The sequence below is a fragment of the Panthera onca genome, chromosome B1 (assembly GCF_046562875.1).
Source record: "Panthera onca isolate mPanOnc1 chromosome B1, mPanOnc1 haplotype 2, whole genome shotgun sequence".
Lineage (NCBI taxonomy): Eukaryota > Metazoa > Chordata > Mammalia > Carnivora > Felidae > Panthera > Panthera onca.
In genome coordinates this window covers 16,171,074-16,188,410 of record NC_138342.1, presented here as the reverse complement: position 1 = coordinate 16,188,410, position 17,337 = coordinate 16,171,074, and the positions used below count along the sequence as shown (strand labels likewise).

The following is a 17,337-nucleotide window of genomic DNA, read 5'->3' as shown; positions in this document are numbered from 1 at the left end:
CCTCTAACACACTTGATTTCTTTACTATGATCTTTTTTTTTTCTGTTTTCCTAAGTGTGTATTTCTTTCTGTTGTATATGATTTACTTGTTACATTATTTTTTTAATGTTTATTTATTTATTTTGACACAGAGAGAGAGAGAGCAGGGGAGGGACAGAGAGAGAGGAGAGAGAGGAGAGGGAGGAGAATCCCAAGCAGGCTCTGTGCTGTCAGTGTAGAGCCCAATGCAGAGCTCTATCTCATGAACCGTGAGGTCATGACCTGAGCCGAAATCAAGCCTTGGATGCTCAACCGACTGAGCCACCTGGGCGCCCCTGATTTACTTCTCACTTCATTGCTGTCATTTGCATGTTGCCTCCACACAGCAGGCGTATTTGTCGGTTTAGCTCCCTAATGTTTCTCCCGTGCTGAGCACATACTAAAGTGCTCCATAAGTACCTGTTGTTGAATTAATACTTTATAGCCCTCTTGGAGAGTGACACGGTTCATAAGCATATTAAAGGCCCTAGTCCTGCATTATAAACATCCACTTAAGTTAGTTTAACACAATATCCTACACACTCATTTTTTTTTTCAACATGTTCTCAATATTCGACATCAATGTTCTGTGAAACTGTGGTTCACAAATCATACTTTGACAAACGCCTTTCTCGTAGGGTGTATGAGATCATGTCTCAGCTTTTATTCATGTTGGACTCCCTTTGGGAATATACTTGCCCCGCCTTCCACTTTCTTCAACCTTGTGGCCTATTATGGCCTCACGGGAAGCTTGCCTTTTCCAGAGCATGCCTTCCACCCAACTAAAGTATTCCTTCCTCTGGGTTCCCAAGCAAGTTGTTCAGTGCTACTTAGTCTTGGCACCTACTTTACGCAGGCCTACTTATTTGCCCTCCATGAGCAGAGAATTTTTTTTTGATATTTTTTTCTCTATTAGCATTTACTTTAGTGCTTTGATACTTAAACAAATATTTAGTAGCTCAAAATATATGTGCTCTGTGGTTTGGGTTTGTATGCCTTATTTAATATACTGAAAATGGTTTCTCTTTTGGTCATAAGAATCTCTAATTAACATAGGGTATTTCTGTTTTACTTGCTTTTTTAAAATTTATTTATTTTTGAGAGAGAGAGAGAGAGAGAGAGAGAGAGCGAGCATGAGCTGGGGAGAGGCAGAGAGGTAGAGGGAGAGAGAGAATCCCAAGCAGGCTCCACACTGTCAGCCCAGAACCCAACATAGGTCTCAATCCCATGAACTGTGAGATCATGACCTGAGCCAATATTAAAGAGTTGGATGCTTCACCAGCTGAGCCGGCACCTCTGTTTTACTTGCATTCGTAGGGATTCCACATACTTGCAAAGCTATGACTTCCCTGTGGTGATTCTTTCCTCCTCTTTTTTACCTCCCTTTAGGACCTGACATTTTGGCCTTCTCTGTGGTCCTCATAATGCTTTCTTAGAAGCTTAGGAACTAGTCTGAGGTGTGGACTGATAATCCCATTTCTCTACTCTGTGCCACAACACAGGTCACACCTACTGTGTTCTCCAATCTGTCAGCCAAATGAAGGAGTCAGAGAGCAGAAGTAAGGAGAAGGACAAAGTAGGGAGCCTGGAAGACAATTGGAAAAGGTGCCTGTTTTGAGCATTTTGTACTTACTTTAAATTATGTGGTCTGAAAATTAGGAGAAAGAAAGAGTTAGACACTACTTCCTTCTGTTCCTTTCACTTACTTCTTTTCATCTGTTCAAGCAAATCTAAGATGCTTAACCAAGTTCTCAGTGAGCCATAAAGAGATAATCGTGTTGCTTTAGTCCTGGCAGGCTTAAGGATGGGCCTTGAGCTAGGGACAAAATATTAGGCTGAGGGACAAAGATAGCTTTTTAAGTAAGATTTATCTCCATACAGATCCCGTGGTTTATTAACCTGTTTGTTACATCAACGACCAGTAAGTGTGTGTGGAAGGGGAGAGAAGGTGCTATTTTCAGTGTTGGTACTGAGCAGGCCAGTGATAGCAAGAGATTATGAGTAAATGGCAAGGAGAATAGTGCTAGGAGAATGTAAAAGAATGACAGAGAAGCAGGTAATATATAGACAATGCTTGACTAAAGCAATAGCTATATTTATAATGTATGTAATGTATACAGAGTCATTCTATTAAAGATCAGAAACAGTATTTGCTGAGTCCACCTCAAGGGTTAAAAATAATTTGAAACCCAAATAAAGACATTAGGGCATAAGGATCAGTATTTATCATGACTTACTGGTCTCTTGTAAAATCAATTTTTTGGGTTGTACAGTATTAAAGAGATTGAAAAGAGAGAGGGGGAGACATACAGAGAGAGAGAATGTAGCAAAATGGAGAGCACTACACACAGTAAGGCTAAATATTATTTAGTTAACAATTTGCTTCATGTGTGTGTGTCTGTGTGTGTTGTGTGTGAAAACTGGGCTGTGATATAAAATATGTTTCTTGATACTGATAAAAATTTAAAACATGAAGACTAGGATGTAAGTAAGAACTTACATTTACCCAGTAAGGAAAGAGATCTACGTCTGGGAAGTCTTGGGGGATTAGGAGTAAATTTATACAAGATCAGTGGTACAAACCCTGACACCAACAAATGTATACACTCGACAGAGAAAGTACCATTTTAAACTTAAGAATTTTAGAGTCAACTGGCTGTGAACTAGTTGAGAGAGCACAGTACATCATCGTCATCTTTGTATCCCCTGAATGCGGAAGTCTACGTGTGTTTGGTGATTTGAACAGAATTTGATGATCTAACAGTAATCATCTTAATGTTAGCATATTTCTTCCAATTTCCTTTTCATAGAAGCATTCATTTAAACACTTGCGGTCAGATTTTGTTCTTATACATGTATGTATAGTAAATTCTTTTGACACAAATGAATGGTAGCTATTGTCTAAGCAGAATGGTTTTTAAAAGATGCAATCCAGCGATTTATAGATAATTTTCTCAGTATATACCAAGTTGGGTGCTATTGCTGTGCTCTGGCCCTTATTCCAGCACTGTTACCCCTGCACATTCTTTGGACAAAGGTGGATAAACATATCACTATGTCACTCTCCTTCCCAACTACTGTTAAATCAAAACAGAGAGTTTCACAAAGGGCAGGGACTGCACGAGCTTTAAATGACAGAGTAGCCAGGAAGCATATATTTCTGACAGGGTGGAGAGAAAGGTTTTGAGACAACTTCAAAGTGCTGTGTCTTCAAATAAATAACCACCATCAATGTGAGCTGCACTAGACTAATCTTTTCCATTTCATTAAACTATGTCATTTGGGGTCGAGTTTTCCTGAAGCTTCCATGAAAATATGAGATGGTACACCGACTAAAATATTATATTTGGTTCAACAGATCAGAAACAATCAAATACTTACAGTAGCTGTAAGGAAAACAGTCCTTCAAATAAACTTTTTGGGAGTTCCGTGATCTTATTTCCATAGAGGACACTGAAAAAAACATGATTTAAATGAAAAAGAAATTAGACATCAAGCCAGCATAACAAATTGACCCAAAATATATGTATTCAGGCATATAGGAGGTTAGTAAGTACTCCATACATCACAAAAACTATAGTTGAGTGAACAAACTTCAATTTGCAAATGTGTTTTTTCCTGATTATAGATCAGATATATACATATGGTAGAAAGTTCAGAAAACATAGAAAAACAAAGAAAATTAACAAAAGTGAGCTCATTCCATTATTTAATGCCTTTTCATAGAAACGCCCACTGTTAAATTGTCATGTTTTTCAACACACACACACACACACACACGCACACACACACACACAGTATTGCATTCTGTAATAAAAAAGGAGAACACTAAATGTGGAATTCATTGCTCATTAAAGGAATGAGTTTTAGGCTTATCATACTGGTAAAAAGTGAAAGGAATCTACATAAAGGTAAGCTTTTTGTTACATAATGTATATGCTTGAGAATTGTAAGGTATGTGTAGAAAGTGATCACTAATACGAGTACAGAAACATTTTTGAAATGCACGTTTCTCCAAAAACATGAACAGGAATGTATCCTCATGGTATTCAGCTCTGATCAGCCACTATGTGCAGCTACCCGGTGCAAGAACCACGGTTTAGTCCCTTCAACACACCTGGCGCCTTGCATTGATTTGGGTATGCAGTGACATTCTAACATTGGATTGATGAGTGATCATTGTTTGAGGAGTCAATTGAAGAAATAAGTTAGCAAGTGGACAAATTAAGGAATAATTAACAAGATGGGTGAAATGAGGGGATTTCAACAACAGATGAACAGAAATGGGTTGACTCATCATGCTGGCTATTAGCAACAGGTCTGCCATGATGCCTATTTTTTACCCCCAAAGTAGGGAACCACAATAACGAATGGGAAAAGACAGAAATTATATTCCTTAGGGGGACCAACTGGCAATACATACCAAGAGTTGTAAAGACAATTATAAAAAATTTTACTTAGTTTTACTTTTAGGGGCTGAAGAAAATAATCACAAACACAGTATTTTGTGTACAAAATGTCAATCATGGCATAACTTATAACAATGAAAAATTGACACAAATAAAATATCTCCAAATCCCCCCAAAAAGGGTATTGGTTAAATGCATATTTCACATTCACAAAAATGATATTTTGAGAAATATTTAATGACATGAAAGTGTTAATATAACATTAAAGTTGAACAAAACAATAAAGAAGTACATTATAGTATGATCTTAATTTAGTTCAGAAAAATATATATACACGTACATAAGGAAAAAAGCAGAAAATCTCTGGATGGCAGGCAATTTGCCATTCAGAGGTGATTTTAATTTGCATCTATATATTTTTCTTTATGTTTTATATTCTCTGCATTGATCCTATTGCTTCTGAAAATGAGAAAAATTTTCTTTCAGAAAAGACATAAAGGATGTCACAATATGTAAAGGAAAAAGCTGAAATGAGAATCTAAATAATTAATATGTTTGGCAGCAGTATATGATTTCTGTTTGAAATGGACTAAAATAACAATTCAAGAGAAATGAATAAGAGTGAGGGAAAAGCTGTTGTTTCCTTTTAGGATGTCAGTGAGAGGTGGGATGTATTACAATATAGGAAGGAAATTCTCAAGGGAATAAATAAATATGGCTGGACACTATATTGTGTAAGGAGACATTCTACTTGTATAGATCCCAGCAGTATAGTTATATAATATAACATAAAAGTTCATTTGTGCAGAATATAGATGCTTTTAAATAAGGTAGATCAATTAGAGAAAAACTATTTTTAAAAATCTAAGAAAAAAAAAGAGAGAACTCTGTATTGTTAGCATCAAAGAGGTAAGGGAATTAAGAAAGGATAAGCAATAATAAATGCATTTTTTTTAAGGTCAGAGGCCTTATGGGAACACACATGAGCAGATCAAGGTGGCACTATTTCAGGACATTCAATGCAATATCATTCAACTGACTAAATTTAACAAGAGATATCATATACTTATTATGTGTCAGGAACTTTTATGAGGTTCTAAGCTTGGTGTCCAATTAAACTGAATGCAACCGTTGTTTGTTGAATATGCATCACTTGTCCTTGTGCCAGAATAATACAACTGAAGTGAGCCAAGTATGATTTCAAAGAGGAACCCAAAATAGCAATTTTGAATATTAAAGGAGTTTCATATTTTGAACCCAATGAAATATAAAAAGGAAATAGGATGCATATAAATTGTGGGGACCCATATAAGAATTAAGGAGCAAGTTATGAAACTAGAAATCAACTATAAGCACCCGGGAGCTCCTGGGTGGTTCAGTTGGTTAAGCGTCTGATTCTTGATTTTGGCTCAGATCATGATCTCATGGTTCATAAGATCGAGCCCGCATTTATCTCTGTGCTGTCAGAGCGGATTGGGATTCTCTCTCACCCTCTGTCTCTCTGCCCCTCCCCCGCCAAAAGTAAACATTTAAAAAAAGGAAAAAATCTGGAAAGAACACAAATACAAGGAGGTAAAATAACATGCTACTAAATAATGGATAAGTCAACAAAGAAATAAAAGACAAAATAAAAAAAAATACATGAAGACAAAATAAAATGTAAACACAACAGTCCAGAAACTTTGGGATACAGCAAAGCTATTCTAAGAGGTAAGTTGATAGCAGCACATTTCTTACTCAAAAAGCAAGAAAAACTTCAAATGAATAACCTAAACTTACACCTAAAGGAGCTAAAAAAAGAAAAGCAAACAAAACTCCAAACCAGTAGATAAATAAAGAAAGGAATAGAGAAATATATTAAATAGAAACTAAAAAAATAAAAGAGATCAATGAAATCAAGAGCTGCTTCTTTGAAAAGATCAACAAAACTGATAAACCTTTAGACAGATTCACCAAAAAGAGAGGACTCAAATAAACAAAATCAGAAGCAAAGAGGAGAAATGACAGCTGACAGAAATACAAAGGGATATGATGATAAATTACATATGAACAAACTGGACAACCTAGAAGAAATGGATAAATTCTTAGAAATATATAAGCTCCCAAAACTGAATCAGGGAGAAAAAGAAAAAAATGTTTCTTTTCAAAATTTTATTTAAATTCTAGTTAGTTAACATACAGTGCAATGGCAATATTGGTTTCAGGAGTGCAATCCAGTGATTCATCAATTACATACAACACACCATGCTCATCATAACAAATGCCCTCCATTAAAAATTTTTTTAATGTTTTAAATTTATTTTTGAGAGAGCATAAATGGGGGAAGCACAGAGAGAGAGGAAGACACAGAATCTGAAGCAGGCTCCAGGCTCTGAACTGTCAGCACAGAGCCTGAGGAAGGGCTCAAATCCACAAACCGTGAAATCATGACCTGAGCTGAACTTGAATGCATAACTGATTGAGTCACCCAGGCACCCCAACAACTATCCTCCTTAATATCCATCACCCATGTAGCCTATCCCATACCCACCTCCCTCTACCAACCTTCAGTTTGCTATCTTCATAAGTTTTTTTATAGTTTGTTTCTGTCTCTCTTTTTCTCTCCCTCCTATATGGTCATCTGTTTTGTTTCTTACACTCCACATAAGGTGCCAAGAAGGGGGAACCATCTTGCACTATGAGTGAGAATGAAAACTGGTGCAGCCACTCTGGAGAACAGTATGGAGGTTCCTCAAAAAGTTAAAAATAGAACTGCTGTATGATTCAGCAATTGCACTAACAGGTACTTACTCAAATGATACAAAAATACAGACTCCAGGGGGTACCTGAACCCCGATGTTTGTAGCAGCATTATTAACAATAGGCAAACTATGAAGAAAGCACAAATGCCCACCAACTGATGAATGGATAAAGAGATGTGGTGTATATATGCAATGGAATATTACTCAGCCATCAAAAAGAATGAAATCTCACCATTTGCAATGACATGGATAGAGCTAGAGTATATTATGTTGAGTGAAATAAGTCAGCCAGAGAAAGACAAATACCATATGATTTCACTCATATGCAGAATTTAAGAAATAGAAAATGTGAACAGACCAATTAGCAGCAATGACACTGAATCATTAAAAACAAAACAAAACAAAAAAAATTCCCAACAAACAGAAGTCCAAAACCAGATGGCTTCAAAGATGAATTCTAACAAACATTTAAAGATTTAATACATATTCTTCTCAAACAACTCCAGAAAATAGAGGATGAAAGAAATCTTCTAAATTCATTCTATGAAGCCAGCATCACTCTGATACCAAAATCAGATAAGGGCACTACAAAAAAGAGGACTACAAGGCCAATAACGCTGATAAACAAGGATGCAAAAATCTTCAACAAAACATTAGCAAACTGAATCCAAAAATACATTAAAAAAATCATTTACCACGATCAAGTGGGATTTATTCTTGGGATGCAAAGGTGATTCAATATTTGCAAATCAAATCAACACGATAGAACACGTCAACAAGAGAAAGGATAAAAAGCATATGATAATTTCAATAGATGTAGAAAAAGCATTTGACAAATTACAACATCTATTCATGATAAGAGCCTTTAACAAAGTAGGTTTAGAGGGAACATACCTCAATATAATAAAGTCCATCTATGAAAAACCCACAGCTAACATCATCCTCAATGGTCAAAAAATGAGATCCCTTTACCTAAGATATGGATGTCCACTCTCACCACTTTTATTCAACATAGTACTGGAAGTGTTACCCACAGCAATCAGATAAGAAAAAGAAATAAAAGGCATCCAAATTGGTAAAGAAAAAGTAAATTTTTCACTCTGTGCAGATGACATGATATTATGTATACAAAACCCTTAAGATTCCACCAAAAAAACTACTAAAACAGATAAATGAATTCCATAAGGTCACAGGATACAAAGTCAATATACATAAATCTGTTGCATTTCTATACATTAATAATCAAGTAGCATAAAGAGAAATTAAGAAAACAATCCCATTTATAGTTGCAGCAAAAATAATAAAATACCTAGGAATAAACCTAACTTAGGAGGCAGAAACCTGTACTCTGAAAATGATAAAAAGTTGATGAAAGAAATTGAAGACAACACAAATGGAAAAATACCCCATACTCTGAACTAGAAGAATAAATATTGTTAAAATTCCCACATTACCTAAAGCAATCTACAGATTTAATGCAATCCATATCAAAAAATCCCAAGAGCAATTTTCACAGAACTAGTACAAATAATCCTAAAATTCATATGGAACCACAAAAGATCCCGAATAGCCAAAGAAATTTTGAGAAAAATAAACAACAAATAAACAAAAAACAAAAAAAAAACTGGGAATATCACAATCTCAGATTTCAAGATATACTACAAAGCTATAGCAGTCAAAACAGTAAGGAGCTAGCACAAAAATAGACATATAGATCAGTAGAACAGAGAACCCAGAAAGAAATCCACTATTAACATGTCCATTAATCTTCTACAAAGGAGGCAAAAATATGTATTGGGAAAAAGAGTCTCTTTTTGGGAAAACTGGACAGTTATGTGGAAAAAATAGATAAATAAACTGGACCACTTTCTTACACCAGACACAAAAATAAACTCAAAAATGGTAAAGGACCTATATGTAAGACCTGAAACCATAACATTTCTAGAAAAGAGCACAGGCAAGAATTTCTCTGATGTTAGCTGTAGCAACATTTTTCTAGATATGTCTCTCGAGGCAAGGGAAACAAAAGCAAATATAAGCTATTGGGACTACATCAAAATAAAAGCTTGTTCACAGAAAAGGAAACAATCAATAGAATTAAAGGCAACCTATTGAATGGGAGAATATATTTGCAAATGACATATCCAATAAATGGTTAGTTTCTAAAATAGCTAAAGAACATCTACAACTCAACACCAAAAAAAAAAAAAAAAACACCCCACAAATAATCCAAATTAAAAAATGGGCTGAAGACATGAACAGGCATTTCTCCAAGAAGACATACAGTTTGCCACTAGACACGTGAAAAGATGCTCAACATCATTCATCACCAGGGAAATACAAATCAAGGCCACAATGAGATATCACTTCACACCTGTTAAAATGGCTAGTATTAAAAAGACAAGAAACAATAAATGTTGGTAAGAATGTGAAGAAAAAGGAACCCTCACACACTGTTTTTGGGAATGCAAGCTGGTGCAGCCACTGTGGAAAACAGTATGGAGGTTCCTCAAAAAATTAAAAATAGAACTACCATATGATCCAGTAATTCCACTACTGGGTATTTGCCAACAGAATACAAGACACTAATTTGAAAAGATATATGCACCCCTATGTTTACAGCAGCATTATTTTCAATAGCCAAGCTATGGAAGCAGCCCAAGTGTCCATCAATACACAAATGGATAAAGAAGAGATGGTTTTACATATATATATATATATATATATATATATATATATATATATATATATTCACACATATATATACGTATATATATGTGTGTGTGTGTGTATATATATATATATACATATATATATATATATGTATATATATATATAGTGTCTCTCTATATATAGACACAATAGAGTATGAACCATAAAAAGGAATGAAATCTTGCCATTTGCAAGAACATAGATGGATCTAGGCAGTGCATTGCTAAATGACACAAACCAGTCAGAGAAAAACAGATACCATATGATTTCACTCATGTGTGGAATTTATCAAACAAAACAAATGAACAAATAAAAAAATGAGACAAACCAAGGGTGCCAGGGTGGCTCAGTTGGTTAAGCATCTGACTCTGATTTCGGCTCATGTCATGATCTCACGGTTTATGAGTTCCAGCCCCGCATCAGGTTCTGTGCTATGCAGAGCCTTCTTGGGATTCTCTCTCTCTCTCTCTCTCTCTCTCTCTCTCTCTCTCTCTCTCTCTTCCTGCCCCTCCCCCGCTCACATTCTCTCTGTTTCTCTTGGTCTCTGTCCCTCTCTCTCTCAAAATAAAGTTTAAAAAAAAGTTAAAAGAAAAAAGACAAACTAAAGAACATACTCTCAACTACAAAGAGCGGACTGACGGTTACCAGAAAGGATGTGGGTGTGGGGATGGGTGAAATAGGTGAAGGGGATCAAGAACTTATGATGAACGCTGAGTAATGTATAGAATTATTGAAACACTATATTTTACACCTGAAAATAATATAATCCTGTATTGTTAACTATTCTGGAATAAAATTTAAAAAAATAAAAGGGAAGAAAGAATAAAGGGGCAAATAATTTAGCAGGTTTTTCATTTGGGACTTTTGCCTTAAAAGGTGGCTCAAATAACATGAATGGAGGACTGGTTAGGAGATGTGTCTTACTATATTGTGAAACATTTTATTCCAACAAATCGTTTTCTTTAAGATCATGTTAAAAAAATAGATGCTTTTTGTTAATGAGACAGTTTGGGTACATAGGGAAATAAATATGGGGGGAATCACAAAAGGATGAAGGAAATCTATGTAGTCATTATTGGGTATGTGGACTGTCAATCATAAAATATTATCATAAAGAAACAGTAAATGTTATGGGATGAGATTTCTCTACAGAAAGGTATAGCAATAGTAGAGCTGGTACAGTTTTTTTTTTTTTTTACATTTATTTATTTTTGAGACAGAGAGAGACAGAGGATGTGCAGGGGAGGGTCAGAGAGAGAAGGAGACACAGAATCCGAAAGTCTCCAGGCTCTGAGCTGTCAGCCCAGAGCCTGACGTGGGGCTCGAACTCACGGACCGTGAGATCATGACCTGAGCCGAAGTCGGACGCCCAACCGACTGAGCCACCCAGGTGCCCCTGGTACAGTTTTCTTATATGCAGTGAGATCAAAATGGTAGCAAGGAAAAATGACTTAAAAATATAAAAAAACCAAAGACCGGGACAGAGAAGCTGGATGAGAATCAAGAAAATAAGGCCAAAATCCATAAAAATGGGACAAAGGCATGTCATTACATAAAGATATAAAGTGCAAGGAGGCCAGTGAGACTTTGTGCTGCATTCCTATGAGGGAAAGAAAATTTTAAAAGAAATTGAAAGATGAAAATGAATTCAGCTGAAAGGAAAATAAATACCTGAGGGGTCTGGATAATGTCATCCAAATACGAGCAGTGACAAACTGGGTAACTTCTCTCCGGTTTTCTTACACATCACTTATATTCAACATACGGCCTCCAGTATACGAGTATGCTGATCGAGAATTACTTTATAGCCCATTGGACCAATAGGGAAATCTTAAGGAAACCTTAAGCAGCTCTTGTACCTGCTGCCAGACAAAAGGCAAAGAATTCTAAGCCTAGTTTCACCCTAGTGAGTTTCAATAGTAGGAGTGTAGGATAGTAGGAAACAGCAACAGCCGGTGGCCAGTCTTTGAATTCTCCTGCTCTTGTTGAAATCTGGCAGAAGACAGTTACTACCAAAGAGAGAGAAAAAAAAAAAATGTCCCAGGGCACCGAGGTGGCGCAGTCAGTTAAGCATCCGACTCTTGATTTCGGCTCAGGTCATAATCTCAGTTTGTGAGTTCAGGCCCTGCATCGGGCTCTGTGCTGGCAGCCACTTAGTGTGCTAAAGGCTCTATGCTTAGTCACTATGCTGTGCTACTACAGCACTTTTTTATTTTGTGATATAAAATGATGTTTCCAACCAGTAAATGGGAAACAATAGAAGATGTGTACAGACAATGCCTAGTACACTAATATGCTGAATTCCTAAGAAATCATTGTTAAATATTATAGAAATACTGTTGTCACAATGACAGCAGTAAAAGCCCTGAGTATGAAATCATTCAAAAGACACATGTATTCTGAATGCTTTTTTGTCATTAATATATGTTATATTAATAATAAAATATACTAATAGTATAACATAATAACATGCAATAAAATAATGTTAATGTTAATAAAAATAAATGCTAATGCAATTATTTAGTAGGAGAGACCTTAAAATATTCAATAAATCAGGTTCATTTTTCTCTAAGGTATACTATTTTGGTGATTAAATAACAATTTAAAATGGTTTTTTTAATTTAATAAAATCTGGCATCATAACATCCTTAATTATTTTCGCTTCTTTAGTAAATACAGTGATTCAGTTAAACTGCCTATGTAGTTGAGTATGTTCTATAAAGACATGTAAGAGAAGCCTGTAGAAGTAAAAACTGGATTTAAAAAAAAAAAGGTAGTGTCGCTGATTTGCATGGCTTCCGCAGTTACCCACAAACCCCCGTCACTGTACTCCTTTCCAAAGACTTAAGCCCTCACTATTACATTACGATCTCCAACCCTATTCTTTTCCCACAAACCTGTTATCTATCAACCTGTTTTGTCCCTCTGTCCTCATGGTTGTGTCCTAGACCTTGCTGTTATCAACAACCACAGCCACAACCTCTGCACTATTTCATTTTCAACCATCTGCCCCACTTCCAGTCACATTTTTTTCTTGCTCTTTCTTGAAACACTCAGCATACTCTCATCTCAGGGCCTTAGAGTTTAGCTGTTCTTTTGGTCTCGAATGCTCTTTCTTCATGTATCTGCACAACTCACTCCTACAATTCGAGTCTTCAGGTCTCCCTGCCCAATATCATTTTCTTGGGAGGCCTCTGCTGACCTTCCTGTTTAAAATTTCAGCTCTCCTCCCCATTGGTCTCCTTATCACTTCTGCTTTCTTTATTTTCCTTCAGAGAATTTTTTTTTTTTTAAGTAGGCTTCATACTCAGTGCAGAGCCCCATGTGGGGCTTGAACTCACAACCCTGAGATCAAGACCTGAGCTGAGATCAAAACTCAGATGCTTAAGTGACTGAGACACCCATGCGCCCCTTACTTCACAGCACTCTTAATCATCAGATATACTATATCTTCTGACCAGTATCTAGTTTATCATTGGTCATCTCCACGAGAGAGGAGTTTCTGTATTTTGTTCACTCGTGAATCCCCAGGGCCTTGAAGAGGGTCTAGGACACAATAGGGTCCCACATCTCTGTGGAATGTAGGATTGTGGTGAAATGAAAAAAAAAAAAAAAAGCTATTGTGAGTCTGGACAGTTGTATACTTTATAAGAGGTATAAATTAATCTTTGGAGGGTCAATTCAAAATGTGAACACAATGAGGAAAATGCTACCAGTTATAGCACGTGGACTTTCTCTAGGATAGCACAGCTGTTTGATTCTCTCGATAAACATGTTTGTGTTTTTGTTTTTTTTCAAGTAGGCTCCACAGCCAGCATGGAGCCCAACATGGGGCTTGAACTCACAACTCTGAGATGGAGACCTGAGCTGAGATCAAGAGTTGATGCTTAATTGACTGAGCCACCCAAGGTGTCCCTAAAAACGTCTGTTTTCTGACATTATAGGGTAGTATTTGGTGTTGCATTTCTGGAAAACAGTTCCCACTCTTCTGTATATGACTAGGTTTTGAACTAGGAATTCCCCAGTGATTTAATTCGCTGACTAAAAGTCAGTTCCATAAGGAAAAATCATGCTTTGTTATGACTTTCTGAAAAAAACTGTACATGAGAGTTCTGGTCATGAAGATTAAAATCTCAATTCAGCAAGTACATCGCTTTACACATTTTATTTCTTTTACTATTTGCTATATGAGTCTATTATATTTATATGGATAAGTATATAATAATTTATAATATAATCATTAGTTGTAACTGTTTATTAATAAATATAATATATATTAATAAAACATTGCTATGTCAATAATGTAAAATATACAATATTTATAAATACATTATTTATAATACAATAAAATATATATCTTTGTAGGTAATAAATACAGTGTCATATTAAACATAATGTATAATATAATAAGTACATAGAACTTATATATTATATATAATTATAAATATATAATAACACATATATAAAATTATGGTCTATTACTTTTTAAATTTATTGTATTTCTTTTTTATCAGTTATTTTAATTCTCACAACCAGAATGTGTCAACTAGCATTAAGACAATAGAACTTAACAGTAAACTGTCAGCAAAACTGCCATTAATAAGAATTCTCCAAACATTTCTCTCTTTTGACATTTTACTACTTATCTTTGAGGCACAGATACCTCACGGACCAGGGATTGGCACAATGACTTGACTTTCGCTCTGTCCTTTTGTGTGGATGGAAGGTTGTCTCTATTTACTTTGGACAATATGACTGCCCAGAGTGGCATACCCCGTAATTCATGGGCCATCTGATTGAATAATTTAATGGAGTTTTACATTAATCTTTGTTATTTTAGAATCTGCCAGCTCAGTCTAAGAGCAACACCGGTCTACATTCTACATTTTCGGCCGACAATTGTTCCCCAGGTCTTGGACTTCCTCTGGTTAATTCCAGAGGTGGTTAACATCCACAACAAAAAAGAACCTAGGCAGATTCCATTTTCTTTCTTCAAAGAAAACTATAGTTTTCTGAGCAGACCGGCACAGCAACCTGGGTCTCCATGTGCCCGGATGACCACTTCCGTCTATTCCTCCCCAGGGATGACTGAGTGTGGAGTGCTGCATGAGCCCTCGGTGTTTATCTGGGCCTTACACGTGTGTATCATGGACCTCCCGCTGGCCACCACTGCCTTCTGAAATTCTCAAGAGCTCTGCAGTCATTGATAACAATAAGAACCCTTCTCTAAGCTCCAACTCTTAGGAAAATACATGCCAGCCTCCATGTTCAAATTTTAAAGTTACAATCTGAACTCAAGTTGACTGTACCTGGTGGACTTCTGAAGATTCCTTTACAAATTCGAAAGAATAGCAGCCTTTATCCATTTATTTTACAATAATTTTAATTTATATAGTTATCTCTCTGAAAGTCCTTTTGATGTTAAAAAGCCGTCATACTTTTATTATCTTTGTTCTTTGAGAGATTAAAGCTGGTTCTTTCAAGGAAGTCTTAAGGAGATGAAGCAGGGAGTTGAGGGGGCCTCTCACTGCACGTCTTCAACTGTTCCCTCCATAAGACCTCACTGAGCATCGTTCTGAGGGGACTAATATTGCCCTCAGGACAGAGTGGCTGCTGGCTTGAGGCTTATAAATATAACAATGACCAGAGTGTTCCAAAATACACATTCCAGCTATATTTCAGAAACAAAAAGCTGTCAGTAATTATAATATAAATACAGAATAATTTAGAGGCTCTTACCCTTGCTTTCTAAATAGCAAAACTATCAAATCCTAAAATATATACCCTTAAAAATGGGCTGATTTTAGTGACAGGTAGCAGTCTTCCATGAAAATGATGAAACTCATTAAGATTAATAATAATGAATATTATTAATAATTCATGACAAAAAATTAAAGGGTTCTTTTTTCTTAAATCCAAATTTGTAAAAGATGGACCCAGTATTAGTTGCATATTCTGCTTTCCTTTGGCGACGTGGTCAATACTTACAGTGAATTCAGAGAGCGTAGTCCTTGGAAAGCATCTGGTGCTAGTTCGGAGATCTGATTATTGCTCAGGTCACTAAGATTAGAAATAGGGTTAGGTTAAATTAAATAGAATGTCAGTGAGGATTTACTGCAGGAGAAAGCTATTTACTGCCTTTACATGTCCATTTTGCACCTATTAATACATGTATAAAATTTGCAACATAAAACATCTGAAGCATCTTAAATTAAAAAAAAAAATCAGACTTTTAAATCAATTACTGGCTCTTTTCTTAAATTATTATAAAAGCTGCCATGTCTTATTTTTGAAAATAGAACATCTAAGATTTGACTGCATACTATATTGATCACATAAATTCATGCGGGTGTGAATCAATATGTTAAATTACAGAGAACGTTAAAATATTACATAGTTTAGCTTTTAACATCACAGTATTATAAAACTAGCAATCGGATAGTCACATCACTTAATATTTAAGCTGTCAAACATTCAAATATTCATACTTAAGTGAATGTCTGCACGGTCATGACCTGTATAATTTTTAAAATTACATATATTCTAGAATATTATTCACTCACATTCTTCTAAGCTTTTTATATGGTGAGAAAGCTCCAGGAGGGATGACCTTGATTGAGTTCTGTTCCAAACGTCTGCAATGAAAAAATTCAATTTTTAAATGGAAACGTGAGCTCTCAGGGATGTTTAATTCAAGCCCAGGATGCATGTCAAGAAGCCACGTTGATGCTCTTCGTGAGTGATTCTTTTTTTCTTCAAAAATAAGTACTAAAATTAATTGTGCTGTGCCCTAAATGTGGGGCAAGATTGGGAATAAAAACAAGGCAATTATAAAATGAATAAAAATATCCTGATTTTTAGGCATTACAGGTCCATTAATATTTAAGTCTGGACTTTGTATAAAAGAGAAAGTACCTCTAAGAAACTAACTTGGAAGTACATGAAAATAACCTTTATATCAGTATGAGAAATATGTATAACACTGAACAGATGTTTAACATGTTTCAAAGACAATTATAACTCTTCCACAAAGGAAATTGCTGTTGAATATTAAGTTTTATAAACCTTTTATCTCCTCTACAGAAAACATATTATAGATTAAAAATGCTGTTATGCCCAGAAAATTAATTTTGCAGCTTCTTATGAGGTAAATCTTAAATTCCAATCCATTAAATACCATAGGTACTTTTCGGTAAGACTGGCTGGACTCTGAATACTTCGTGCGAAAACCACTGCAGCAAAGCGCATTCAAAACACAACTGAAGTGGTTTTGATCACGCACCAAAATCAGTTGAAAATAAATCTATGGTTATGTTTTCAGAGAAAGACACGATTTTACCCACTAAGTTATGAATCACACAAATACATTTCCTTCAGTATCGTATCCATCAAAAACGTTGCCTCTCAGCTTCATTTCTATCCATGTGAACATTATAATAAACATTTCCCATCCCTTC

At 35.6% G+C, this 17,337-nt stretch overlaps 1 protein-coding gene across 3 annotated transcripts in view; it reads right to left on the bottom strand.

The window, feature by feature from the left end:
- Window positions 1-17,337, bottom strand: part of SLIT2 (slit guidance ligand 2) — a 375,056-nt gene that overhangs the window by 96,144 nt on the left and 261,575 nt on the right. For all 3 annotated transcript variants that reach the window (XM_060655343.3, XM_060655344.3, XM_060655345.3), the window contains 3 exons: window positions 16,444-16,515; window positions 15,869-15,940; window positions 3,400-3,471 (listed from right to left, as the gene is read on the bottom strand). In XM_060655343.3, the coding sequence (XP_060511326.1) occupies window positions 3,400-3,471; window positions 15,869-15,940; window positions 16,444-16,515 (216 nt within the window). The remainder of the gene's footprint in view (window positions 1-3,399; window positions 3,472-15,868; window positions 15,941-16,443; window positions 16,516-17,337) is intronic.